Source organism: Macaca mulatta, chromosome 15 (genome assembly GCF_049350105.2).
Source record: "Macaca mulatta isolate MMU2019108-1 chromosome 15, T2T-MMU8v2.0, whole genome shotgun sequence".
NCBI lineage: Eukaryota > Metazoa > Chordata > Mammalia > Primates > Cercopithecidae > Macaca > Macaca mulatta.
The window spans coordinates 46,520,201-46,547,528 of NC_133420.1; the positions used below are offsets into that span (position 1 = coordinate 46,520,201).

Sequence of the window (27,328 nt, forward strand, 5' to 3'; positions counted from 1 at the left end):
GCCTCACGCCGACTTCTCCACCGTCACACTCCGCCCAGTGCTACAAGGGTTCTGCTCACTCCCGAGGACCTCGGCGCTGCCCAGGCTGCAGCCTCGGACCCCACAAGCCTCAGCTCCCTAGGCTGTGCCCACTCGCCGACAGAAGTGTCGGGAGCCCAAGGGGCGGGCCAGGGGCGGGGCCTGGTCTGGCCAATGGAAGCACAGAGTCCAGGCTCAGCGGTCACGTGTCCAGTGGGCGCGAATTTTACCCCAGGAAGACCTCGCAGGTGGCGATTTTACCTCAGGTAGGAGCCGTGAGAGGCTGAAGGCAGGTGAGAGGGTGTTTTTGAGGGCTGAGGGGAAGAAAAGGTCCTGTGGGACCAAAGAAGTATGGCAGCTCAGGAATCTCAGGAAAACACATCTGTGAGGCCCCACCAATGTGGCTCTGTAGAGACAAAACCTCAGACCCACCGTCCACTTAACCCGAGAATAGAAGATGTGAAGGGCTCAGAGATGCTGGTGGGATTTCAAACAATTAAAATGAATCCACAGCTGTCAGGAGAAAAAACATCAGCTAGAAGTCATATGGGCTAAACAATAAGGGAAAATAAGTGCACCTCGCTTTCTCTGCGGTGTCATGCTTTTGTCTGTTTTAAGACAGAGTCTCGCTCTTCTGTCGCCCAGGCTGGCGTGCAGTGGCGTGATCTCGGTTCACTGCAACTTCTGCCTCCCAGGTTCAAGAGAGTCTCCTGCCTCAGCCTCCTGAGTAGTTGGGATTACAGGCGTCCGCCACCATGTCCGGCTTTTTTTTGTTTGTTTTGTTTTGTTTTTTGAGACGGAGCCTCACCCTGTCCCCCAGGCTGGGGTGCAGTGTGGTGCGATCTCAGCTCACTGCAACCTCTGCCCCCCGGGTTCAAACGGTTCTTCTGCCTCAGCCTCCCGAGTAGCTGGGATTACAGGCGGGCGCCACCATGCCCAGCTAATTTTTGTATTTTTAATAGAGATGGGGTTTCGCCATGTTGGCCAGGCTGGTCTGAAACTCGTGACCTCAAGTGATCCACCCGCCTTGGCCTCCCAAAGTGCTGGGATTACAGGTGTGAGCCACCACACCTGGCCCAGGCTAATTTTTGTATTCTTTGTAGAGACAGGGTTTTGCTATGTTGCCTAGGATGGTCTTGGATTCCTGGCCTCAAGTGATCCGCCCGCCTTGCCTCCCAAAGTGCTGGGATTACAGACGTGAGCCACCGCTTCCGGCGGATCTTACGGTTGTTTAAAGTGCGGTTTTTATGCGAGGGAGTGAAAAAGGCAGAAAGCTCCTGATACCTTAGACTGGTGGGGAGAGGTGGGGAGCCAGCCCAAAGATTCACATTCACCTGTGAGTGCTTTTAAATAACCTTGGGGTCTGGCATGGTGGCTCAAGCCTGTAATCCCAGCACATTGGGAGGCTGAGGCGAGAGGATTGCCTGAGCTCAGGAGTTCGAAATCAGCCTGGCCAAGATGGCGAAACCCCGTCTCTATTAAAAATACAAAAATAGCCGGGCAAGGTGGCATCCCCCTGTAATCCCAGCTACTCAGGGGGCTGAGGCAGGAGAATCTATTGAACCCGGGAGCTGGAGGTTGCAGTGAGCTGAGATCGCACCATTACACTCCAGCCTGGGGGACAGAGGGAGACTCTGTCTCAAAAAATGATTTGATTAATTAATTAATCATCATCATCATCATCTTGGGAAAGCTTACTTCCTGGCCTTGTGCCTGACCTCATTATCGTGTGCATTTCCATTTTGGCCCAGTAGATGTCAGTCAGGAAGTAGCATGAGAGAAAATCTTTAGAAAAAGGTAAAAAAAAAAAAAAAAATTTGAGAATTGCTGCAATTCAAAACTAGATAAATTTAAATTCCCCACTCTCTAACCATGATTTTGTTTGTTTCTGCCGTATCTTTGGTTTTAGAAATAAGAGCAATCTATCTTTTTTGCATCCACCCACCACTATTAGATGTATTCGATATCTGTATTGTAATGAAATAAACTTGATAAATGGGGTTCTAAGCATGTATATAACATATGGCATCTTATTAAGTAGTCCATATTTAGCATGAATTTCAGTGGTTGACTTCAATACAAAAGTAATTATTTTCTTTTTTTTTGTTTTTGTTTTTTTTTGAGACAGAGTCTTGCTCTGTCGCCCAGGCTGGAGTGCAGTGGCGCGATCTCGGCTCACTGCAAGCTCCGCCTCCTGGGTTTACGCCATTCTCCTGCCTCAGCCTCCTGAGTAGCTGGGACTACAGGCGCCCACCACCGCGCCCGGCTAATTTTTTGTATTTTTAGTAGAGACGGGGTTTCACCGTGGTCTCGATCTCCTGACCTTGTGATCCGCCCGCCTCGGCCTCCCAAAGTGCTGGGATTACAGGCGTGAGCCACCGCGCCCGGCCGAAAAGTAATTATTTCTTAAGGTAATTGGTGAGAGTGATAAATATGAAGCTAATAGAAATACTAGGCTTCACAAAAAAAGAAAAGTTAATATAAATGCTGACAATAAGCTGAATGGGTACAATCAGTAGAGTTTAGTTTGTTGTTAACTTTTTGACATGTCTTTTAGAATGAGACGATCAGTTTCTTCTGAAAGTGCAACACCAAGAAATGGAAATTCTAGAATCAATATTTGCTTGAAAGATCAGTGATACACTGGGTGGAAAAGACATAGAGGTGCAATGATGGGAAATATTCTTAGAGAAGTAGCCACTAGTAAAATAATGCCACATTGGTCTTGTTTAGGAGTGAAAGAGAGTGGCCACACTATATATTCTCCACACCACAGAATCTAACACTATTAAAGACAATTCAGATAACATATGTGTCTCATTTTAATTGGAAAACATATTGTAATATCCAAAAATCCTTCTGAGTCGTTAATAAACTAATTGTGCTCTGGATTGTTTTTGTTTTGAGATAGAGTCTGGCTCTGTTGCCCAGGCTGGAGTACAGTGGTGTGATCTTGGGTCAGTCACTGCAACCTGGATCCACATCCCAGGCTCAAGCAATTCTAGTGCCTCAGCCTCTTGGGTAGCTGGGACTGCAGGTGTGCACCACCACGCCAAGCTAATTTTTGTATTTTTAGTAGAGATGAGGTTTCGTCATGTTGACCAAGCTGGGCTCAAACTCTTGGCCTCAAGTGCTCTGCCACCTCAGCCTCTCAAAGTGCTTTCTTTTTTTGTAACCCTCTCAAAGATTACAGGTGTGAGCCAATGCGCCTGGCCTGAATTGTTTTAAAAGTTTGTTTTTAGTTTTTTACTGAAAGTTTCTGAAAGTTTTACTGAAAGTTTTACACAGAAGTTACTCTGTCCTAGAGTAACTTCAAAGCTGTAATTCCTTGAGTTCTCAAGTAAATGAGAACCATCCCGGACAAGTTCAGCATTCTAAATTTTACTTATTGCTTCATTAGATGGATTTGTTGATTTACCAATATGCCATAGTTGCTTTATTCCAAATGAGCGAGCTACTAGAAAATTTAGGCTTTAGACTTCTTATTTTCTAAGTGAGAGAATGGAAACAGTTTCACGAATTGTTTCCCAATTTTCCAAATCCTCCACTGTTTCAGCACAGAGTTCTCCCCTTGGTTATCCAATTTCAAGACCACTTGAGAAATGTGGTTATTCTGGGAACACCACTCTGGCAGTCTTGTGAATTTCAACCTCTTTTGTGACAAAATGATCACATTAAATATATTTCCACCAACCAGCTAACAGCTATATGGTTTAAACAATAAGAGAAAATATTCAATTTTATATCAATATACATTATTTTCATATTAGATTTAAAATTATAGTAATGTATATTATTTTTTACCAATGATTATCATTCAGAGCCTTTTTAAAAATGAGTGAACCAAAGTTTTGTGATTGAGATTTTCTGCACTTGACTTGCTATTTTACCAATGTTTAATTTTAATTTTTGTATTTCCAGATGTTGGAGTTTGCACTGCTTTGAAAGAAAGAAGATATGTTTTCAGCATTGAAATATCATGCAATAGACTATTTATATGAGGTAGAGTGTTAGTGGCTTACTGTCTATTTACTGACAATTATGATGTAAAAAGTGTTAACTACATTCAATATAGGTTGAGTATCCCTTATCTGAAATGCTTAGGATCAAAAGTATTTCAGATTTCTGATTTTTTTTCAGATTTTGGAATATTTTTATATATATAAAATGAGATCTTGGGGATGGGACCTGAGTCTAAACACAAAATTTATTTATATTTTATATACACCTTATCCACATAGATTGAAGGTAATTTTATATAATATTTAAAATAACTCTGTGCATGAAACAAAGTTTGTGTACACTGAACTAACCATCAAAAAGCAAAAGTGCCAATATCTTCACCACCCATGTGGCATCATATTGGTACTCAACAGGTTTTGGATTTTGGATTTCAAATTTTTGGATTAAGGATGCTCAACTTGTTTATGATAATTTTGCAGTAATCCTTAGATTGTTTAATAGTCTAATTACTTTTAGATTTATTGAAAATTATTTTCCACATTTAGTATCTTTAAAATGCCACTTTTGGCTGGGCGCGGTGGGATCCCAGCGCTTTGGGAGGCCAAGGTGGGCAGATCACGAGGTCAGGAGTTCAAGACCAGCCTGGCCAACATGGTGAAACCCCGTCTCTACTAAAAATACAAAAAATTAGCTGGGCATGGTGGTGGGCATCTGTAATCCCAGCTACTTGGGAGGCTGAGGCAGGAGAATCTCTCGAATCCAGGAAATGGAGGTTGCAGTGAGCAGAGACTGCGCCACCGCACTCTAGTCTGGGCAACAGAGCGAGACTTCATCTCAAAAAAAAAAAAAAGGCCACTTTTGGAGGGAAATTATTAAATTAAAATAATCAAACAATTAAAATCAAACAATTAAAATGAATCCAAAGCTGTCAGGAGAAAAAAAATGGAAACTCTTGACAAGTTTAGGGTGATTTTGCTAACAATCTGGAGTGATCTTTCTTGAAATGAGTGGAGAAAAAAGAATCCCAGTTATCTTTATAAAATAATACTAATAGCATGCATTGACCACTTTCTGTGGGAGATCCTTTACCCTTCTGATGGATTATATTAGGGTGGTGCAAAAGGAATTGCCGTTAATTTGCCATTAGTTAATTAAAATGGCAAAAGCCGCAATTACTTTTGCACTATCCTACTATCATTTTATCATCATAAGTACTTTGTGAGGCAGATACTATTATTTTACAGGTTTTACAATTTTATAGGTTAGAAAACTAGTTTCCACATAAGTTAAATAGCTTTTATAATTGTCAGAGCTAAATTTTGAGCCCAGACATGTTGTTAGGAAACTAAATAGAATAACTGTCATTCAACAGTCTGTTGTTCTTACGATCTTAGTTGACAAGTTAAATTTTTTTTCTTTGTAACACTGACCCCATCTACCAAAGAAAAAAATTACTCCAGTATAACAAAACTGTGCTACATTTTACAGGAAATGAGAAACACATGCAAGCATCTTCTGATTTTATTATTCCCTCATAACTGAGAGAAGCAAATGTGTAGTTAAAAGATATCCATGGTAGGAATCAAAAGTCATCATAACAAAACATATGTATTGGCCACTTGCAAAATTAGTCTGTATTCAAACATCGTGAAACTTATTTTTTGCCCATGGTATTTTGGTTTCTGCTGGTATACGACACTCTGTGATATAATACAAATACAATACTAATCAATGGCAAATCTTGCAAAAGATGCAGGACTTTGTCAAGTTCGTGAAAACAGTATTGAGGAACCACTTAAATAACAAGTAAGGATATTATGAAGATCATGCAAAATTAGATCAGTTGACAGACAAGAGAAAGAGAATGGTTTGAATATCAAAGGAGTCAGAGATGCCTTGGGAAAATCTTCAAACATTTTCTAAAAATATTTTTTTCATGATCAAAGGTAAAGCAATGAGTAGTATCATGCATATCATCATATAATACAGTTTGTGGGAAAATTACGACAAAAAGTAATAATTATAACTAATTATAAATGAAATTTTGTTATGAAACTTTTTATAACTTTCACTTTTTAGATTAAATACTAATCGGCCTTTTTTTTTGTTTTCCTATTTACTGTGAATCTTTGGTCCTTATTTGATATAAATTACCATAAGTAATCTTTTTCTCTTTACCACTTATCCTTGGATAATAAGGACTTCTTACTGAATATGTTATAACACTTCAGCAAACATTAAAAAGTCTTGGGAAATAATGCAAGAAATTATCATTTGTCCAAATACATAGAATAATGAATTATGTGAGAAATGAGAATCACTGGGGAAGGGCTTCATAGAAGAGATATTGCTTAAGATAGGCCTTGAAAGATGAGTTGGATCTCGATAGAGAAGAATAACAGGACATTTTCAGAGGTACAGTGTAGACCATGGTGTTAACCAGGGAGTGACCACTGAACATTAAGGGAGGTAGTGAAGAGACTAGTCTATTTAGAGAGACTAGTTAGAGTAATGGAAGATAAAGTTGGAAAGTAAAGGCAGAGCCAAATTAAAGAGAACACTGACTCATTTACAAACTTATTAACTGATTTAACATTCCTTTAAAGAAACAGTTCCCTTTATTAGATATGTTTTTAAAAATTAGAAATGAATTTGCTGGTTGTAACAAAGGAAATAATGCAAAGATAAAACAAAAGTTAAGACATCCACATTATACAGTTTAGTGAAAAAAAGCACATTGCTAAGTGATATGTAAATAATGTGATCCCGTTTTTTGTCAAGTACTTACACATGTGTTTTAGCTTAACCTAGAAAAAATATCTGTAGGAGAATACATCAAACCACTACTGATATTACAAGGGGCCTTTAATACATATTCAGTAAACCATGTTGTAAATGCATGTGCCATCATCCAGGCTTTGTTGTTCCATTTATAGATCATAGACAGGGTAGATTTAGTATAATTCTTAAGGGCCCTGGGATTTTCAGAATGGTAAATAAGCATTAGCTTCAACTTAAAATCACCAACTGCATTAGCTTCTAGCAAGAGAGTCAGCTTGTCCTTTGAAGGTTTGAAGCCAGACACTGACTTCTCTCTGGCTATGAAAGTCTTTGTTGGCATCTTCTTCTAACAGAAGGCTGTTTTGTCAGAACACACACAACATTTACCAATTAATTTGCTATCTTATATGGTGCAGTTCATGCCACCCCCAAACAATTACAATGGTAACTAACATCAAAGACCACTGATCATAGATTATCATAACAGATAGAATAATAATGGAAAAGTTTCAAATGTTGGGATGGTTACCAAAATGTGACACAGGAAGTGAGCACATGCTTTTGGAAAAATGGCACAGACAGATTTGCTCATCATAGGGTTGCCACAAAGTTTCAATTTGTAAAAAAAAAAAAATCTGCAGAGCACAATAGAATAAAGCACAATAAAGTGAGGTATGCCTGTTTTGTTGTTGTTGTTGTCGTTGTTTTTTGTTTGTTTGTTTGTTTGTTTTTGAGATGGAGTCTCACTCCGTTGCCCAGGCTGGAGTGCAGTGGTGCAATCTCGGCTCACTGCAAGCTTCGCCTTCCGGGTCATGCCATTCTCCTGCCTCAGCCTCCTGAGTAGCTGGGACTATAGGCGCCTGCCACCACGTCCAGCTAATTTTTTGTATTTTTAGTAGAGACGGGGTTTCACCGTGTTAGCCAGGATGGTCTTGATCTCCTGACTTCGTGATCTGCCTGCCTCGGCCTCCCAAAGTGCTGGGATTAGGTATGCCTGTTTTTTATAAGGAGCATGTATTACTTTTAAAGAAATATCACATAAGTTTCAAAGTATAATTTTAATATATTCTGAATATTGATAGATAAATAGTATATGTTAAAAGATTTTCTAATCTTTCTTTCTTCCACAGAATGTAGTTAGAAAGAAGTTTTACAGAGATGCTTTATTGCTTCGAATTCCTTCATGTTTATATCAAGATGAAAGTTACCATGTAGCAGTTACTGATAATAAATTTAGGAGGCCATGGACAAGAGGTATGTTTGTTTTCATTTCTTAAAAATGTGCTTTAAAAGCCATTTCAGAGTTTAGCACAGCAAATTATTAAGAATATGCAATGCTTTACTAATTTCATTGCATCTATGCATGTCAGAATTCCAAGAAGTTAACAACGTAGTATTTTTATTATAGAATCTAGGTAACTAAATAAGGAATTGGAAAGCTTATATTCGATATGAATGAACCAAATAAAAGATATGTAGATGATGAAGACTTAAAATAGTCTAACATTGTAAACATTTGTTTTATTATAATAGAATTTTTCTTGACTATCTGAGGCCTACTTCAAGTTGTAATGGCACACTGAATATAAAATTATTTTTAAGCATATATGTACAAAATAGTTTTTTGTTTCTATCAAGTCATGGAATAGTAAAGAAGTAGCCTCCTTGGAGGAGTCAAGTCAGTCAACAGCATTTACTTGGTATATATTATGTACCAAACACTGTTATAAGTACTAAGGACACAGTTACTTAAAAGACATAGAAGTAGTCTCTGCTCTCAGTGGGTTTTAGACTGGTAAGGAGGATACAGCAATAAAACCATTAAATATGTAAACTAGTATCTGATATTGATAAATATATAGAGAAGAGACAGTAATGCTAAGTGATATGAAATTGCGGGAGTAGGGAGTGCTGTTTCCTAAGATGGTTAGGGAAATGTCTCTCTGAAGAGGAGGACATTGGAGTTGAGACCTGAATGGTGAGAAAGCAACAACCATGAAAAATATGGGGGAAAAGCCTTTCAAGCAAATGCAAAGTTCCTGACTCAAGAATGAACTTGATGTGTGTAAAGACCAGAAAATTAAGCTATTGTGACTGGGTAATGAAAAATGGATTGAGAAGTAGGCAATTTCTGAATAAGGCTTTGTAGGCCATAACAGGGAGTTTGTTTATTTATTTATTTTTTATTACAGCTGCAATAGACTGACTGTGTCCCCCTAAATTTATATTTGAAGGTGGGGCCTTTGGGAGATGATTAGGATGGAGTCCTCATGAAAGGGATTAGTACCCTAATAAAAGAGACCCCAAAGAGCTCCCTTGACTTTTCTGCCATGTGAGGCCAGTAAGAAGACAGCCACCCATGAACCAGGAAGTGGGCCCTCACTAGACACTGAATCTTCTGGTGCCTTAATCTTGGGCTTCCCAGCCTCCAAAACTGTGAGAAATGAATGTTTGTTGTTTGAGCCACCCAGTCTATGCTATTTTTGTTACAGCAGTGTAGACTGACTAAGACAATTGTGGATATGGAAAGTCACTGGACAATTTTAAGAAAGGGAATGATATAACCTGATTTATGCTGTAGAAAGATAGTTATGATTGTCTGGAGGATAGAAAGGGTGCAGATTAGGAGTCAAGAGTAGAGACAGGGAAATCTATCAGGGAGCTATTTTAGTAGCCCAGAATCTAAACTCTGGATAAAATATTATAGTGTCTTGGACAAGGCTTATAGTAATGGAGATGTGAGATGTGCTTAAAATCTAGCTTATTTTACAAATTGTCAACAGTGAGGGTATTACAAAATAGAATAATGAAGATTTTCTTCTAGGTTTTTGACCTGAGAAACCAGGTAGATGACAGTGCCATTTCCTAAAATAGGGAAAGGCTTATAGAGAAGCCAATTTGTGGCCAGAGTCAATAACTCTGCTTTGGCCAGATTATTAGGCATCTAAATGGAATCATTAAGAAGGCAATTGGTTATATTAATCTTGAGCGCAGCTGCTCAGGACAGTTCTCTGGGTGGCCTTGGCCTCCTTTTCTCACTTGAAGTTCTTAAGAATAACTATAAAATGTGCTGGGAATGCAACATTCAGAGATAAAGGAGGAGCTAGCCAGAGCAGCCTATGCTCTGTCCTTCAGTTCTTTAGCCCAGCACGTCCTTTGACCTCAGAACATCAAACCCAGGTGGACTGCTTTCTGGGGTTCTTCAGCTGCTGTGCAATTGTGGCACATGAAGACTTCATTTGCCCTGGGCAGCTTTCCTGAGACTCACAGGACCAGTTCACAATGAATTCTAGGCTTCTGTTGTCCCTTGTTACCTATCTGTAAGTAATACATCTGCTTCATGTAACTTCCTGTGTATGGGTATTCTGTCTCACCATACTCAGACAAGTTGGTAATCAGTACACAGTGAACCTGCTTCACAAGCTGGAGTTTCAAATCGGAGTTTTCAATATGCAAATTACATATAAACCTGTGAAACTAGATGAAGTCACTGAGAGCATGAGTATAAATAGATTAGAAGGCCTAGGACAGAGCCCTGGAACACTCCAACAGTTAAAAGTCTGATGTAAAAGGAGTTACCTAAGAAGCAAGACAGGAAAATCAAATGATTCTGGCGTCGAATTCTAAAGAAGAAAGTGCTTCAAGAAGGTAGTAGTAGTCCAATGCATTGGGCTTGTGTTAAAAGCTCAAGTTATCTGAGGATAGTGAGTTGACCATTAGCTTGACTAAATGTAGGTCATTGATGACTTTGACAAGAGTGGTTTCCCTGGAATATTGGTTATTAATATGATTGGAATATATTTGGAGTGTGATAGGAATATATTGGAATATGATTGGAGTATGTTGAGAAGATAATGGGAAGTGGGAAAGTGAGAGAGTGAATTTGAATATTTGGGGGAATTTTGCTATAAAGAAAAATTTTTAAATGATGGACTAACTTATGGGAGAAGTGGAGTAAAGAGTTATTCTTTTTTGTTTTTGATGTGTGGTTTTTAAACAATACAGGATGAGACAGACTGTAAAATGTTTGCCAATGGAAACAATTTTGGTAAAAAGAGAATAAGACAATGCAGGAAAGAAAAAGGATAACAGGAGTAAAAGGGGATAAGATCAAGAGCACAGTTAGAGAAGTTAGTATTCAGTAGGAACTAAAATAATTCTTCCCCTGTGTAGATAGGAAGATAGGGTTTGTAGGTACTTATGCCAGTAAGTTGGTAGAATTGGTGGTGGAAAATGAGGTAGTTCTCTGTATCAGTTTTCTATGTGAAGGTAAGGTCATACACTGAAAGTGGATAATGGAATGAACACTAAAGATTTGAAGGGGTAATGTGTGAATTAGCTGTCTTAAAGAGCAAGAAAGCCAGTTTTGTTTTTGTTTGTTTCTTTTTTGTTGTTGTTGTTAACCTCATCTGTGGTCAAGAAAGCCAGTTTTATTAACGGGTATACTATTATCATCTGTCAATGTTGGGTGGCCATTTGAAATTTACAGTCATAATTTGGAATGAGTTCCTTTAGCATGGCTGGGTGATTTTTTTTCCAGTAATTTTCAACTGTTTTAGTGTACATACACAGAAAGTGTAGAGTAGGGGTTGTCCTAAGTTGGTAGAAGAGAAAGACAGGCAAGAGAATCAAGAGTCTTTGAGAGCAATGGTTATGGGACTGGCTATGGAACCTAAACTATTCTAAGCAATTTGCATGCCACATTACGCCACATTACATTTAATCTTTACAACAACACTCTGAAAAGGCTATTCTTCCTAGTTTGTACATTAAAACAAAACAAAACAAAAAACAGAGGTGCAAAAAGATTCAGATATTTACCCAATATCATATAGTTAATAAATAGCAGTCCAAGGATTAAAATCTAGGCAGAGTGTTTCCAGAACCTGTACTCTTAACCACTAAACTTTTTTCTTTTTTCATTTTGATATGGAGTCTCACTCTGTCTCCCAGGCTGGAGTGCAGTGGTGCGATCTTGGCTCACTGCATTCGCTTTCCAGGTTCACGCCATTCTCCTGCCTCAGCCTCTCCAGGAGCTGGGACTACAGGCGCCCACCACCACACCCAGCTAAATTTTTTATATTTTTAGTAGAGACGGGGTTTCACCGTGTTAGCCAGGATGGTCTCAGTCTCCTGACCTCATGATCCACCCGCCTCGGCCCCCCAAAGTACCACTAAACTTTTGTATTTTTTTTTCATATTTTTCAATGAGGCACAGGCTTAGATGTTAAATGATTTGTTAAAGATAACAAAACTAGTAAGAAGTAACACTGGTGGTAGGGAGAACACTCAGTTGCATATTCTGACAGTAGTATATGACATGGTCTTTCTCCTTAAGGAACCAAGGGTCTAGTTTGGGAGATAAGCTATATACACATAGAAATTAATTAATTAATTAATTAATTTATTTATTTATTTACAAAGTCTCACTCTGTCACCCAGGTGCCCAGGCTGGAGTGCAGTGGCATGATCTCTGCTCACTGCAACCTCTGTTTCTCAGGTTCAAGGTATTCTCCTGCCTCAGCCTTCCAAGTAGTTGGGACTAGAGGCATGCACTACCATGCCGGCTAATTTTTGTAATTTTAGTAGAGATGGGGTTTTGCCATGTTGGCCAGGCTGGTCTCGAACTCCTGGCCTCAAGTGATCCACCTGCCTCAGCCTCCCAAAGAGCTGGGATTACAGGCGTGAGCCACTGCGCGCCACCTACAATTTTAAATATAGGACTGTATACGGTCTCCAAGTGTTACAATATTATGGCCCTTCAAGGAGAATGTATCAGCTTGAGCTGGAAGGGTTAATAGAAGTTTCATGAGGTATAGCATGAGCAGTTGAAAAGGACTATTTGGAATAGTAGTGCTGTATAAGCAAAAGAGAGTCTATAAAATGAGGTGACATGTTCATGTGATATTGTTCTAACTGTAGTTGATTGAGGGGCAGGGGTAGGTTGATGATAATGAGGATGACTATTTAAATATTTGGAATCAGGTATCACTTTGGCAAAAAATACATTTGTGAACAAATGAAGATAAAATCATAATGTAAAAGGTGAATGTTTGACTTTCTTGAATTAAGTATAAAAGAAAATTCTAGAGATTAATGTTTACCATTATTCTTTTTAGTCTCAGCTGTTTCAGTTCCGGGAATGACAGATACCTCAGTCTTGGACCAATGGAAAGCAAGTTTCTTTGTGGAGGATTTCCTTGAGAAGTATGTATCCTTAATCTCCAAATTTCTCTTTTACATCTAGAAGAAGATAAACACTAAGTTCTCCAGATACCTAAATAGGGAAAATCTCTTCCTTTATTTCTTCATGGATTTTCTTCTTTTATATGAAGAAAAGGTCCTAATTTGAACCACAAAGGAGTGGTTAATAAGGGTGACTTATATCTTCTTTTTTAATTAGTAAACTTTCAATTAGTTTATCAATTGGTAAACTTTCTGTAGAAAGTAGCTATAGAAAGTCTGTTATATTAAAATTAGTCTTTTTTTCCTCCTATATTATAAATTCAGATTTAAGGCTATTTTGTAATATATTTTGTCAAAACATTATTTATTATTTAAGCATTCATCAAATATTCATTATCATCCTATATATTAGATACAAGATACAAAAATGAATAAGACATAGTCTTAACCTTCAAAGAACACAAGAAAACAAGGAATAGAGTTTTATAAAGAAATAATTACAATACAATGTGCAAAGTACAATGACAGAGATAGGAACCCAGAGCATAATATGAAGAAGAACATCTAACCTGTTCTACATTGTAAAGGTAGACATAAAGTAGAGATTTTGGTGCAATTTAATAATTTACTCTTTTGTTTCACTTCATGCACAGAATGCTGATCTGACCTAGGAAAGATTTTGTTATTATTCACATTTTCAAGTTTCTATAATTTAAATTTTCCTTAGTTGTGCTTAAAAGAAACAAAAAAACATTGAAAGGTGTCTAGACTCTGGATACAGTGAAGTCCAATATACCATCTCTGTCATCTAGGAATTTAAAATCAGGTTAGGAAAATAATAGATAAACATAGAAAAAATTGGCCGGGCGCGGTGGCTCAAGCCTGTAATCCCAGCACTTTGGGAGGCCGAGACGGGTGGATCACAAGGTCAGGAGATCGACACCATCCTGGCTAACACGGTGAAACTCCGTCTCTACTAAGAAATACAAAAAACTAGCCGGGCGAGGTGGCGGGCGCCTGTAGTCCCAGCTACTCGGGAGGCTGAGGCAGGAGAATGGCATAAACCCGGGAGGCAGAGCTTGCGGTGAGCTGAGATCCGGCCACTGCACTCCAGCCTGGGCGACAGAGCGAGACTCCGTCTCAAAAAAAAAAAAAAAAAAAAAAACATAGAAAAAATTAACAATGTAAGAATTAAATGATAATATAGGATGACCAACATAAAATCTATTACAAGGCATATAGTCAATTAGAAGTATGTATCATATGAGTAAACTCCTAGCAGCGAGGAAACAGAAAGGTATAGTGAAAAAAGCTCTGCACTATGAATTAAAATATGTAGCTTTTAAGCCTTGACTGGAAAAGTCAAGTGCTAACTACTTTGCTGGTCATTTTACCTGTGACCCTCATTTTATCAGTATGATGATGATGGATCAGTTCTTCTCAAACTTTACTGTACATATGAATCCCCTGAGGATCTTATTAAAATGCAGGTTCTGGTTCAGTTAGTCTGTTTTGGAGCCTGAGATTCTGCATTTCTAATCTATTTCTAGGTGGTATTGATGCTGCCAGTCCAAAGACCTACCTTGAGTAACAAGATGCGAGACGATCTCTAAGATCTCTTTTCACCTTATGAGTTACATTGGTAGAGCTGTGCATTTGTAACTAGGAGAGGTCAGCTTCACAGAAGTAGGAATTGAGCTTGGGCTGGGCAATCAAAGAGAAATTAACTCGAGAGAAAGCATTTTGGGCAGAGGAAACAGCATGTCTCCAGGCATAGACACGGGAATATGCAATAAGTATTTAGCAAAGGCAATAATTAGGCTAGTTCGGTGAAAACTAAATTATTGTTTCATAAGGTAAAAAAAGATCTTAGAGATCATCTCGCATCTTGTTACTCAAAGTAGGCCTTTGGACTGGCAGTGTCAATACCACCTAGAAATAGATTGGAAATGCAGAATCTCAGGCTCCAAAACGGACTAACTGAATCAGAATCTACTTTCTGTCTATTGATTTGCCTATTCTAGATATTTCACGTAAGTGGAATCATACAATATGTGCTTTTATTGTGATTGGTTTCTTTTACTTAATATAGTGTTTTCAGGGTTTATCCATGTTGTCACATGTATCTGTGCTTTATCTTTCTCTCTCTCTCTCTCTTTTTTTTTTTTTTTTTTTTGAGACAGAGTTTCTCTCTGTCACCTAGGCTGGAGTGCAGTGGCGTGATCTCAGTTCACTACAACCTCCACCTCCCAGTGATTTAAGTGATTCTCCTGCCTCAGCCTCCCGAGGAACTGAGATTACAGGCACCCACTACCACACCCAGCTAGTTTTTTTGTATTTTTAGTTGAGACGGAGTTTCACCATGTTGATCAGGATGGTCTCGAACTCCTGACCTCAGGTGATGCACCCACCTCAGCCTCTCAAAGTGCTGGGATTACAGGTGTGAGCCACTGTGCCCAGCCCATTCATAACATTTTTTTACCACCTGAAATTATGTCATATACTTATTTGTCTATCTTCCTGTTAGCAGATAAGCTCCATGAAGGAAAGAACTTTGTTTGGTTTAACACCCCATTCCCAGTATCTAGAATGGTGTTAGCACATTGCAGACACTCAATAAATAGTTTTGTTAAGTTTGCAAATTAATAAATAGGAGTAGATGAACTTACTCAAAAAGAATGATATAGAAGGAAAGCAAAGATAATCTAGGGTAGAAACCTGGGAAAGACCAGTGTCTACAGGTTATGCAAAGGAGGAGGCACCAGTGAAAAGGGAATAAATATATTGGACAGGGAGGTAGATGAGGAGAGCTGGGAAACACTGATCTTCATAGATCTTTTATATCTACGGAAAGAAAATTTACTAGGTAGTCTCAAAACTGTAGTACGAATTATTGTTATACAGTGCTGACCCTGTCAGTAACATTTATTTTAAAAAGACAGCACCTATGTAAGCACTAAGTTAAGTATATAATGATCCACATAGGAACCAATAATCTTAATGAATAATACGGACATGGAAGAGTTAAAATATTTTTTCTTCTACCTTGTATTTTCTTAGAGTACAGGATAAATTCTAAAGCTTTCTCCGCCTGTGATTTTAAGATATGACACAATTGGTCTTTTCTCCAATTGGAGAGTTACATTGATTTTGGTTCTTTCAGTCTGTACAAGAGAATTATTAGGGCTGAAATATTCCAGGATATCAGGAAAAACGTATATTAGGATGTATAACTAAGTTGCCAATAATATATTTATCTATTGGAAGATCTCTTGTAATGCCAGCCATTCTAATGGTATGATACAGATAAACCTGTATCAATCAGGAAACAGGTAAGGGCAAGGTTAAAAGAGCCAAAAAGATGTCCTCAGGACTAGCAACAGTAGGAAGTTGAAACTGCCTTCGCAAAAACTGTAACTGAGGAAATTATGACAGTGAAAGAGATCAGACCTAACTGATGCCATCCTGCCTGTAACCTTTAAGCTGTCCTTGTTCATTCCTGGGTGTAGGCTGAACTAACCTTGGGAAGGAATTTAGTGTATGATTTGACTCTGAAACAAAATTGATAATAGCCCTTTCCTGAAAAGACCCACTTTTTGCCTGGGGGGCCAGGCTGCCTTTGTAGGACTAACAAATTCACTATGAGATTAGAAATTTTGGTTTAGGGGTCATGCGGCCTCTGGCTGCAAGAGTCTGACCGTCTCCAAATTGCTCCTCAGGATAACATCACTATTGTAAAACCCAAGATCAGGGCTTGAGATATTTTGCAGACCCTGCACTCTACAGTTCAGCTGATACCACCTAGCTGGTAATCTGGCTCAACCAGTTCTGCGATCCCACACAGGAGCAGAAGACCCCAAGAAAACCTCACTCACCCCTTATATTTCCATCTCCAACCTGACCAGTCAGCACTCTCCACTTCCCAAGCCCTTACCTGCCAAATTATCTTGAAAAACTCTGATCCACAAATGCTCAGGGAGACTGGTTTGAGTAATAATAAAACACCGATCTCCCACACAGCCGGCTCTGCGTCTCTATCCATTGCAATTCCTCTGTCTTGATAAATTGGCTTTGTCTAGGCAGCGGGCAAGGTGAACCTGCTGGGCAGTTACAAAGTTGCTACCACCCTAAGATTGAAGGAACAAGGTGCCTGAGCAGTTACCAACCTAGTAAGGACTACAGGAGCAGGGCTGTCTGACAGAAGATGTAACTTTTGGTGGAAGAGTGCAGCCAATTCCAAACTGTGGCCCAACAGAGAAGGATTTGGGAGGAATGATATTGCAACCTGTCTCTCTCACCTTTGATCTTCTGCCAGTGCTTTCCATGGCTGAACCCAACCAGAAGCCAGAGGACAAGGAAGCTTGGTTAGTTCATAGAGGTTAGCTTCCCAGGTTACAGAACAGAACATAAAAGGCTGGGTAATTTTATTGAGGAACAGACACTGAATATCCAGCACAAGGGTAGTTTGGCCATGTGTGGCAAAACCTAAAAATCTGTATACTTTTAACTTCATCATTTCTGTTTTTAAGAAATTTATTTGAGATTATTAGTGCATATAGATGTTCTTTGCATTGTTGCTCATAATAGCAAACAATTATAATGAACTTAAATTTCCAACAATAGAGAATTGGTTGAATAAATTATGATTCGCTGATACCCTATTTATCCATTCAAATATTAGGTGAATGTATATAGATTGACATGTAAATGTGTTCATGCTTCATTTTTTTTACAGAAAAGAACAGGTTATAGAATACTGTTGTCATTAGTCCACTATTGTTTAAAGATTTTTTTAATTGAGAAATTTACACAATTTTTATATTCATCTTGAATGATGGGAATATAGATGTTTCTTCTCTGTGTCTGTTGGAATTCGATAATTTTTTCCACAGTGGACATATATTATTTACTAATAAAAGTGTTTTAAAACAGGACATACATAACATTAGTAATTTTATACTGTCACAGAAAAACAATTACAAGAATGGTGACCCAGATTAATTGTGAATTTGAGGAAGTTGTTCCAAGTTCAAATCCAGACTCCCAAATTGAAGTAGAGGAGGTCAGTTTATACACCCACATGGACTACAATGAAGTCTTTACCCCTGTCAGTTGTTTAGAAAAATATTCAGCACTTCAAAAACAGAACCAAGGTAAAACATTTATTTTATATTGTTGTGAAACATTTCTTACTGATATACACATATTCATTTCAGTGAGTTTTTTTGTTTGATTTGAATGAAAAATTTTTTATTAAAGATCCACCTGCATAACTCTAAGTTTTACCATATTAGGGCAGTACTTTCCTCATTCATATTAATCCTCTTTGTAAGTTGGGTTATTTTTGGAGTTTAAGTTGTCTGGGCCTCAAAACAACCTGCAGAGATTTGATCATAGTATGCCTTCAACATACTGCTATAATGATATTGGCATCTTTTACAGATCCCATGATATAGCAATCCAGTGTAATATTAAATTACTATATTATAAAGTGATTATTATATTTTAGTTTTTAAAACATAATAAATATTTTCAATCTCATCTGATTTATGCGAAAACAAGGTTCAAAGTGGAGATGGAATAGTTCCAGCATTAAGTTAGGAAATATACTCAGTTTTACAAACATACTGTCAAAAATAATTAAAAGTAGGCCGGGCACAGTGGCTTACTATGCCTGTAATCCCAGCACTTCGGGAGGCCAAGGTGGGTAGATCACCTGAGGTCAAGAGTTTGAGACCAGCTTGGCCAAAATGGTGGAACCCTGTCTCTACTCAAAATACAAAAATTAGCCAGTCATGGTGGCAGCACCTGTAATCCCGCTACTCAGGAGGCTGAGGCAGGAGAATCACTTGAACCCAGGGGGTGGAGGTTACAGTGAGCCAAGATTGTGAGACTGCATCTCAAAAAAATAAAATAAAATAAAATAAAATAAAATAAAATAAAAGTATATTTTATTCAAACTTGATTCCAAATGTCTCATCTTACTAGAGGGTGTTGAATTCTTTCAACCATGTAAAAACTTGCTGAGGATTGCCTTTCTTATATGTATAACAGCCTATTCTTTTTTTAAATTATAGAACTTAAGGTTCTATTGTGTAATTATTACTATCATTTAAGAAATGCTATAGCTTCAACATGAAAAATAATTTGATTTTTTTACTGTTATTTTTATGTAGATATATAAATTATGTATAAAAATTTCAGCAATGGCAAATAGCTGTGTGATGATATATATAGAGAGAGAAATTCCTCTTATAGTTGGAAGAGATACAGAGATTAGTTGTATTAAGGACTAAAACTTGAGAGCATGATGTAATAGAAAGAGCCTGAATTTGGAGTCAGAAGACTTGAATTTTGAGTCCAAGTCTACTCTTAAAAAGTGGAACATCACTTGAGGCCAGGAGTTTGAGACCAGCCTGGGCAACATAGCAAGACCTTATCTCCACAAAAAGATTTTTAAAAATTAGCCAGATGTGGTGGCACTCCTGTAGTCCTAGCTACTTGTAAGGCTGAGGTGGGAAGATTGCTTGAACCCAGGCATTCAAGGCTGTAGTAAGCCATGATCATGCCACTGCACTCCAGCTTGGGTAACAGAGTGAGACCCTGTCTGGAGAAAAAGAAAATTTTTATGATTTTAAGTTTTCTTCTCTAATTTATTTCTATTATTTATTCTTCTATTTTTAAATAATTTTGTGGGGATAAACTAATATATGTAAGTTTATGTGAGTATATTTAAAGAGATGGCTTGTAAAAACGAATGGGTTACACAAACATAGCTATTATAAATGTGGCAAACTAGAAGCTACTATTGGCTAGAATCAACTATTGACTGAGAGAAAATATGCTTGAATTTCCCAAATGCCATATCCTGTATTTCCTCAGGTGTCCTGTGTCACCGGACATCACTTTATAAATTTAGATTTTCAATTTTATTTATTTTCTTTGCAATTATATCAGTTACTGCCAGATTTGTAGATACTTTGGTCTTATTGTCTAAATCAAAAGAAACATAGTATATTTTTGGATTTGTAAATATGCTATGTCTTATAAGAATTATAAATAATTACTAAATTATAATTTCAAAACACGTATCTTTAAAACATAAAACAGTTGCTGGTTTTCTTTTATGGGTGTTGGTTTATTGATATTTACTAATTTTTCTACAATGTTCACATATTATTTGTTAATACATGAAGCTGTTAAGCATCCCTCTAGATATCGTGGGAACATACAAGCAAATATAAATGTAGCTTTTATTTTTATTTTTAAAAATAAAGTTAGGCCAGGCACAGTAGCTCATGCCTGTAATTCCAGCACTTTGGAAGACCAAGGCGGGTGGATCACCTGAGGTCAGGTGTTGAAAACCAGCCTGGCCAACATGGTGAAACCCTGTCTCTACCAAAAATACAAAATTAGCTGAGCGTAGTGGCGGGCACCTGTAATCCCAGCTATTTGGGAGGCTGAGGCAGGTGAATCACTTGAACCTGGGAGGTGGAGGTTGCAGTGAGCCGAGCTCACCATTGCCCTCCAGCCTGGGCGAGAAGAGTGAAACTCCATCTCAAAAAATAATAATAATAAGTAATAAAAATAAAATAAATAAAGTTGCATATGCATATAGTGTAGAGAGTCAAATAGTTTGTTAAAGTTTACAGTAAAAAGCAGTAATCATACTTATGGTTTAAAACGGTGGCACAGAAGCAAGCTGGCTTCACTGCTCATACAGGAAACCAAAAATGAATATACAGTGCCAAGATTTTCACTAGCAACAACTCACATCTCAAATATGAGGATGAGACAGATCCTAGGGACACAGAGAAGTGAAAAAACTTCAAGCAGGTGGTAGGATAATCCAACTTCCACATCCATGATGCCCCACCCTGCCCATTCTGCCTGACAACAACCTCATGGAAAATCTTCCCCCAACTAATGGTGTCTATGCTGGAAAAAGTGAGAGTGGAAGAGTCAACTAGCTTTCCCTCCATCTTGGATTCCCTGGCAGGAGACTGTTCTTTTTTTAACCCATGGAAAGCATCATGACTGCCTGAAAGGAGAGACAAAGAGGGGAGAAGGGGCTACCTTCCCCAGCCTTTCCAGGCAAAGGAGCTGATTTACAGCAGCTAATTTGTGCCACGGGTCCCTTGGGCATGAACCTCTAGCCAGACTTCTGTCACTGTTGGGATAATGTTTTTCAGACTCTCCCATTTGGAGAAGACAGTGCCCTGACTATTTGCTAGAGGCAAGGCAAACCTGGGCTTAAGATACCACCTATAGCCAAGAAAAAGGCAATATTAGTGAAGATTTGCTAAGAAAATATATCCAATAAAAACCAAGACAAGTTGAACAGAGGAAGCTGGAATAAATAACCAATCCTTCAGTGCAAAGACATAGACATATATCCACAAGAAACAACACTGAACAGGGAAATGTGACCTTTGCAAAAAGACAAAGCAAAAATCCAGTGACTGACCCTAACAAGAAAGTCATTTGTGAGTTCTCTGACCAAAAATACAAAAGAGCAGTTTTAAGGAAATTCAGTGATCTCTAAAATAATACAGAAAAGCAATTCAGAAATTTGTTGGAGAAATTTAACAAAGAGAATTTTTAAATTTTTTAAAGTTAACTTTAAAAACTCAAACAAATTTTGGAACTGAGAAATACATTTGCTGAGCTGAACAACTCATTAGAGGCTCTCAACATCTGAATGGAACAACCAGAGGGAAGAATCAGTGATATCGAAGACCAGCTATTTGAAAATACAGTCAGAGGAGAAAAAAGAAAAAAGAAAGTGAAAGAACAAAGACTGCCTACAAGATACAGAAAATTACCTCAAAAACCAAATCTAAGTATTCTTGATGTTCAAAAGGGAGCTGAGCAAAGGCAGGGGGTAGAAAGAAATAATACAAAATTTTCCAAAGCTTGAGAAAGCTGTAAATCTCCAGTACGGGAAGGTCTGATAATACCCAAGAGATTCAACCCAAATAAGACTACCCCAAGGTATATAATAACCAAACCCTCAAAGGTCAAGGACAAAGAGAGAATCTCAAAAGCAGCAAGAGAAAAGAAGCAAATAGCGTATAAAGGACCTCCAATTCTATGGTAACAGACTTTTCAATGAAAAACCATACAGACAGGAGGGAGTGGAACAACATATTCAAAGTGCTCAAAGAAAAAAAAGTCATCCAAGAACATTGTATCTAGCAAAATTACCGTTTGAATATGAAGGAGAAATAGTCTTTCCCAAACAACTAAAGTTCAGAGAATTCACCCCCATCAGACCCATCATCTTACAGTAAATGCTAAAAGGGGTACTACAATCTGAAAGGGAAAAAAAAAAATAACATACGAAAAGAAAACTTTTCTTTAGTTATTCACTGGTAAAATTAAGTACATGAATACTTAATTTTAAGAATTCTCTAGAATACTGAGAATACTCTGTTACAATAATTGTAGTGTGTAAGCACTCATAACTCTAGTATGAAGCCCAATCAAAAACAATAGCGATAGCAACCTGTTAAGAGATGTAATATTAAATATGTAAATCCAGACAACTTAGTCAAAATGTAGCATTTTGTGTGTATGTGTGTTTGTCTTTGTTTCTATTCCTTTCTTTGTAATCTAAAATATTATCTCTTTAAAATAACTTTTTAAATCTATACAATGTTTTTTGTAACCCTCCTGGTAACCACAGCCCAAAAACCTACAATATATTCACTAAAAATAAAAAACACCAAATTAAAACATATTACCAGAGAAAATAACCACAAAAGAATACAGTAGGAAAGAAAGGAGTTTTAAAACAATCAGAAAATGGGCAACAAAATGGCAGTAGTAAGTCTTTACTTAATAGTAACACTGAATGTAAATGGTCTCAATTTTCCAAATAAAAGGCTTAGAGTGGCTGAAGGAATTTAAAAAAACAAGACCAAACTATATGCTGCCTTCAAGAAACTCTCTTCACTTATAAAGTCACACATAGACTGAAAGCGAAGTGATGAAAAATGATATTCCATGCAACTGGAAACCAAAAATAGCAGGAGTAGCTATACTTATATAAAATAGACTACAAATCTAAAACTGTAAAAAGAGACAAAGATGATCATGTTAAGCAAGAGGATATAACAATTATAAATATCTATGCACACAACAGCAGAACTCCCAAGTGTATAAAGCAAACATTAATATATCTAAAAGGATAGACTGCAATATAATAATAGTAGTGGACTTTAACACCCCACTCTCAGTAATGGACAGATCATCCAGACAGAAAATCAACAAAGAGCATGAACTACACACTAGAATAGGCCTAACTAACATTTACAGAACATTTTACCCATATGATAGCTAACTTCATATCATGTATTTTGTGCTGCAGAATACATATTCTTTTCATCAGCACATGGAATATTCTCCAGAATAGACCATATCTTATGCCACAAAATATATCTGAAAACATTTTAAAAATAGAAATAATATCAAGTAGCTTTTCTGACCAAAGTGAAATAAAACTAGAAATCAGTAACAAGAAGAACTTTGGAAAATGCACAAACACATGGAAATTATACAACATGCTCTTAAATGGCCAATGAAAAAGTTAAGAAGAAACTCTTAAAATTTCTTGAAACAAATAAATGAAAATGGAAATAAAACATACCAAAATCTATGGGATATGGCAAGAGCCCAGTACCAAGAGGGAAGTTTATAGCAATAAATGCCTGTTTCAAAAAAGTAGAAAGACTTTAAATAAAATAACGTTGCAACTCAAGGCACTAGAAAAGAAAGAACAAACCAAACCCCAAACTGGTAGAAGGAAAGAAACAATAAAGATCAGAGCAGACATACATGATACTGAGACTAAAAAATAATACAGAAAATCAACAAAATGAAAAGTTGGTTTCTTGAAAAGATAAAACCTCTAGTTAGATTAAGTAGGAAGAGAGAAAACCCAAATAAATAAAATCAGAAATGTAAAAGGAGACATAATAACCAAGACTTCAGAAATACAAAGAATCATTAGCGAGTATTATGAACAACTATATGCCAACAAATTGGAAAACTTAGAAGAAATGGATACATTCCTGTACACATGCAACCTATCAAGATTGAATCATGGGCCAGGCATGGTGGCTTATGCCTGTGCCCTAGCACTCTGAGAGGCTGCGGTGGATGGATCACTTGAGGTCAGGAGTTCAAAACCAGCCTGGGCAACATGGTGAAACTTCATCTCTACAAAAAAATGTTAGCCAAGTGTGGTGGCATGTGCTTGTCCCAGCTACCTGAGAGACTGAGGTGGAGGATTAATTGCGCCTAAGAAGGTTAATGCTGCAGTGAGCTGTGATCATGCCACTGTACTCCAGCCTGGGTGACAGAGTGAGACCCTATGTCAAAAAAGGAAAAAAGTTTGAACTATGAAGAAATAGAAAACCTCAACAAACCAATGATGAGTAATAAGATTGAAGCCATAATAAAAAGTCTCTCATCAAAGAAAAGCCCAGGACTTGATGACTTCACTGCTGAATTCTACCAAACATTTAAAGAACTAATACTAATTCTACTTAAATGCTTCAAAACAATTGAAGATGAGGGAGTATTTCCAAACACATTCTACAAGGCCAGCATTACCCTGATACCAAAACCAGACAAAGACACAACAACAAAAAAGAAAACTACAGACTAATATCAACAATGAACATAGATACAAAAATCATCAACAAAATACTAGTAAACTGAATTTAACAACACATTAAAAAGATCATTCACCATGATAAAGTGGGATTCATCCTAGGGATGCAAGGATGGTTCAACATATGCAAATCATTAAATGTGACACATCACATTCAAAGAATCAAGAAGAAAAACCATATGATTATTTCAATAGGTGCTGAAAAAAGCATTTGATAAAATTCAACATCTCTTTATGATAAAAACCCTCATCAAAATAGGTATAGAAGGAACATACCTCAAAATAATAAAGGCCGTATATGATAGCTAACTTCATACTGAATGGGGAAAAATTGAAGGTCTTTCTTCTAAGGACTGAAATAAGACAAGGATGCCCATTTTCACCACTTTTATTCAACATAAAACATGAAGTCCTGGCCCGAGCAATTGAGCAAGAGAAAGAAATAAAGGGCGTTCAAATTGGAAAGGAATAAATCAAATTAGCCTTGTTTGTAGATGACATGATGTTATAACTAGAAAAACCAAGGATTTATGCAATTTACCCATGTAACAAACCTGCACATGTACCCCTTGAACCTAAAATAATATTTAGGAAGAAAAATTTTAAAAACCCAAAGACTCCACCAAAAAAACTGAGGTGATAAATGAATTCAGTAAAGTTGCAGAACACAAAATCAACATACGGCTGGATGCAGTGGCTCACGTCTCTAATCCCAGCACTTTGGGAGACCAAAGTGGGTGGATTACCTGAGATCAGGGGTTTGAGACCAGCCTGACATGGTGAAACCCCGACTCTACTAAAAATACAAAAATTAGCTGGGTGTGGCTGTGTGCACCTGCAATCCCAGCTACTCAGGAGTCTGAAGGAGGAGAATCACTTGAACCCTGGAGGCAGAGGTTGTAGTGAGTCGAGATTGCACCACTGTACTCCAGCCTGGGTGACAGTGAGACTCCATCTCAAAAAAAAAAAAAAAAAAAAAAAAAATTAACATACAAAAACCAGTAGATTTATATACACCAACAGTGAACAATCTAAAAAAGAAATCAGGAAATCAATGCCATTTACAATAGCTACAAAAAATATAAAATACCTAGGAATCATTTTAACCAAAGAAGTGAAAGATCTATACAAGAAAAACTATAAAACTCTGATGAAAGAAATTGAGGAGGACACAAAAAAGGAAAGATATAATATTTCATACTCATGAATTGAAAGAATATTACTAAATTAATGTTCCCAAAATAACAATACTATCCAAAGCAATTTACAGATTCAATGCAATCCCTATCAAAATACCAAAGAAGTGAAAGGCCTGTACAAGAAAAACTATAAAGCTCTGATGAAAGATATTGAGGAGGACACACAAAAAAGGAAAGATAAGTATTTCATACTCATGGATTGAAAGAATTAATATTGCTACAATAGCAATATTATCCAAAGCAATTTAGATCCAATGCAATCCCTATCAAAATACCAAAGACATTCTCCACAGAAATAGAAAAATAAAACCCTAAAATTTAAATGGAACCACGAAAGACCTCAAATAGACAAAGCAATCCTGAGCAAAAAGAAGAAAGCTGGAAGCATCACAATACCTGATTTCAAAATATACTCCAAAGCCTTATTAACCAAAACAGCATGGTACTGGCATAAAAACAAACATATAAACCAATGGAACAGGATAGAGAACCCTGATATAAATCCACTCATTTACAGCTAACTCATCTTTGACAAAGGCACCAAGAACATACAATTAGGAGAAGATAGTCTTCAATAAATGGTGCCAGGAAAACTAGATGACTATATGCAGAAGAATGAAACTAGATCCCTATCTTTCACAATAAACAAAAATCAAATAAAAATGGATCAAAGACTTAAATCTAAAACCTGAAACTATGAAACTACTAGAAGAAAACACTGGGGAAGTGCTCTAGGACATTGGTCTGGGCTAAGATTTTTTGTATAGGATCTCAAAAGCAAAGGCCACCAAAGCAAAAATAGATGAATAGGTTTACATAAAGATAAAAAGCTTCTGCACAACAAAAGAAACAATCATAAAGTGAAGAGGCAACCCACAGAATGGGAGAAAATATTTGCAAACTATCCATCTGACAACAGATTAATAACCACAATATACAAGGAGCTCAAACAACTGGACAGCAAAAAGCAAATAATCCAATTAAAAATGGGCAAAAGATATGAACAGACACTTCTCAAAAGAAGAAATGGCCAACAGATATATGAAAAAATGCTCAACATCACTAATCATCAGGGAAATGCAAATCAAAACCACAATGAGCTGACCAGGCGCGGTAGCTCATGTCTGTAATCCCAGCACTTTGGGAGGCCAAGCTGGACAGTTCACCTGAAGTCAGGCATTTGAGACCAATCTGGCCAACATGGCAAAACCTCATCTCTACTAAAAATACAAAAATTAGCCAGGTGTGGTGGTGGCCACCTGTAATCCCAGCTACTCTGGAGGCTGAGGCAGGAGAATTGCTTGAACCCAGGAGGTGGAGGTTGCAGTGAGCCAAGATTGCGCCACTGCACTCCAGCCTGGGCAACAGGAGCGAAACTCCATCTCAAAAAAAACCCAAAAACAAAAAAAACGCAATGAAATATCACCCCAGTTAAAATGGCTTGTATCAAAAAGGTAATAACAGATGCCAGCAAGGATGTGCAGAAAGGGGAACTCTTGTA

At 37.4% G+C, this 27,328-nt stretch overlaps 1 protein-coding gene across 2 annotated transcripts in view; it reads left to right on the forward strand.

Annotated features, from left to right (window-relative positions):
- Window positions 1-246: 246 nt before the first annotated feature.
- The window catches only part of SHOC1 (shortage in chiasmata 1), a 105,586-nt gene continuing 78,504 nt past the window's right edge, over window positions 247-27,328 (forward strand). The window contains 4 exon segments of one of the 2 annotated variants that reach the window (NM_001194305.3): window positions 247-284; window positions 7,893-8,016; window positions 12,882-12,969; window positions 17,917-18,101. In NM_001194305.3, the coding sequence (NP_001181234.3) occupies window positions 12,905-12,969; window positions 17,917-18,101 (250 nt within the window). In that variant the 5' untranslated portion in view covers window positions 247-284; window positions 7,893-8,016; window positions 12,882-12,904. 2 annotated transcript variants of the gene reach the window in all.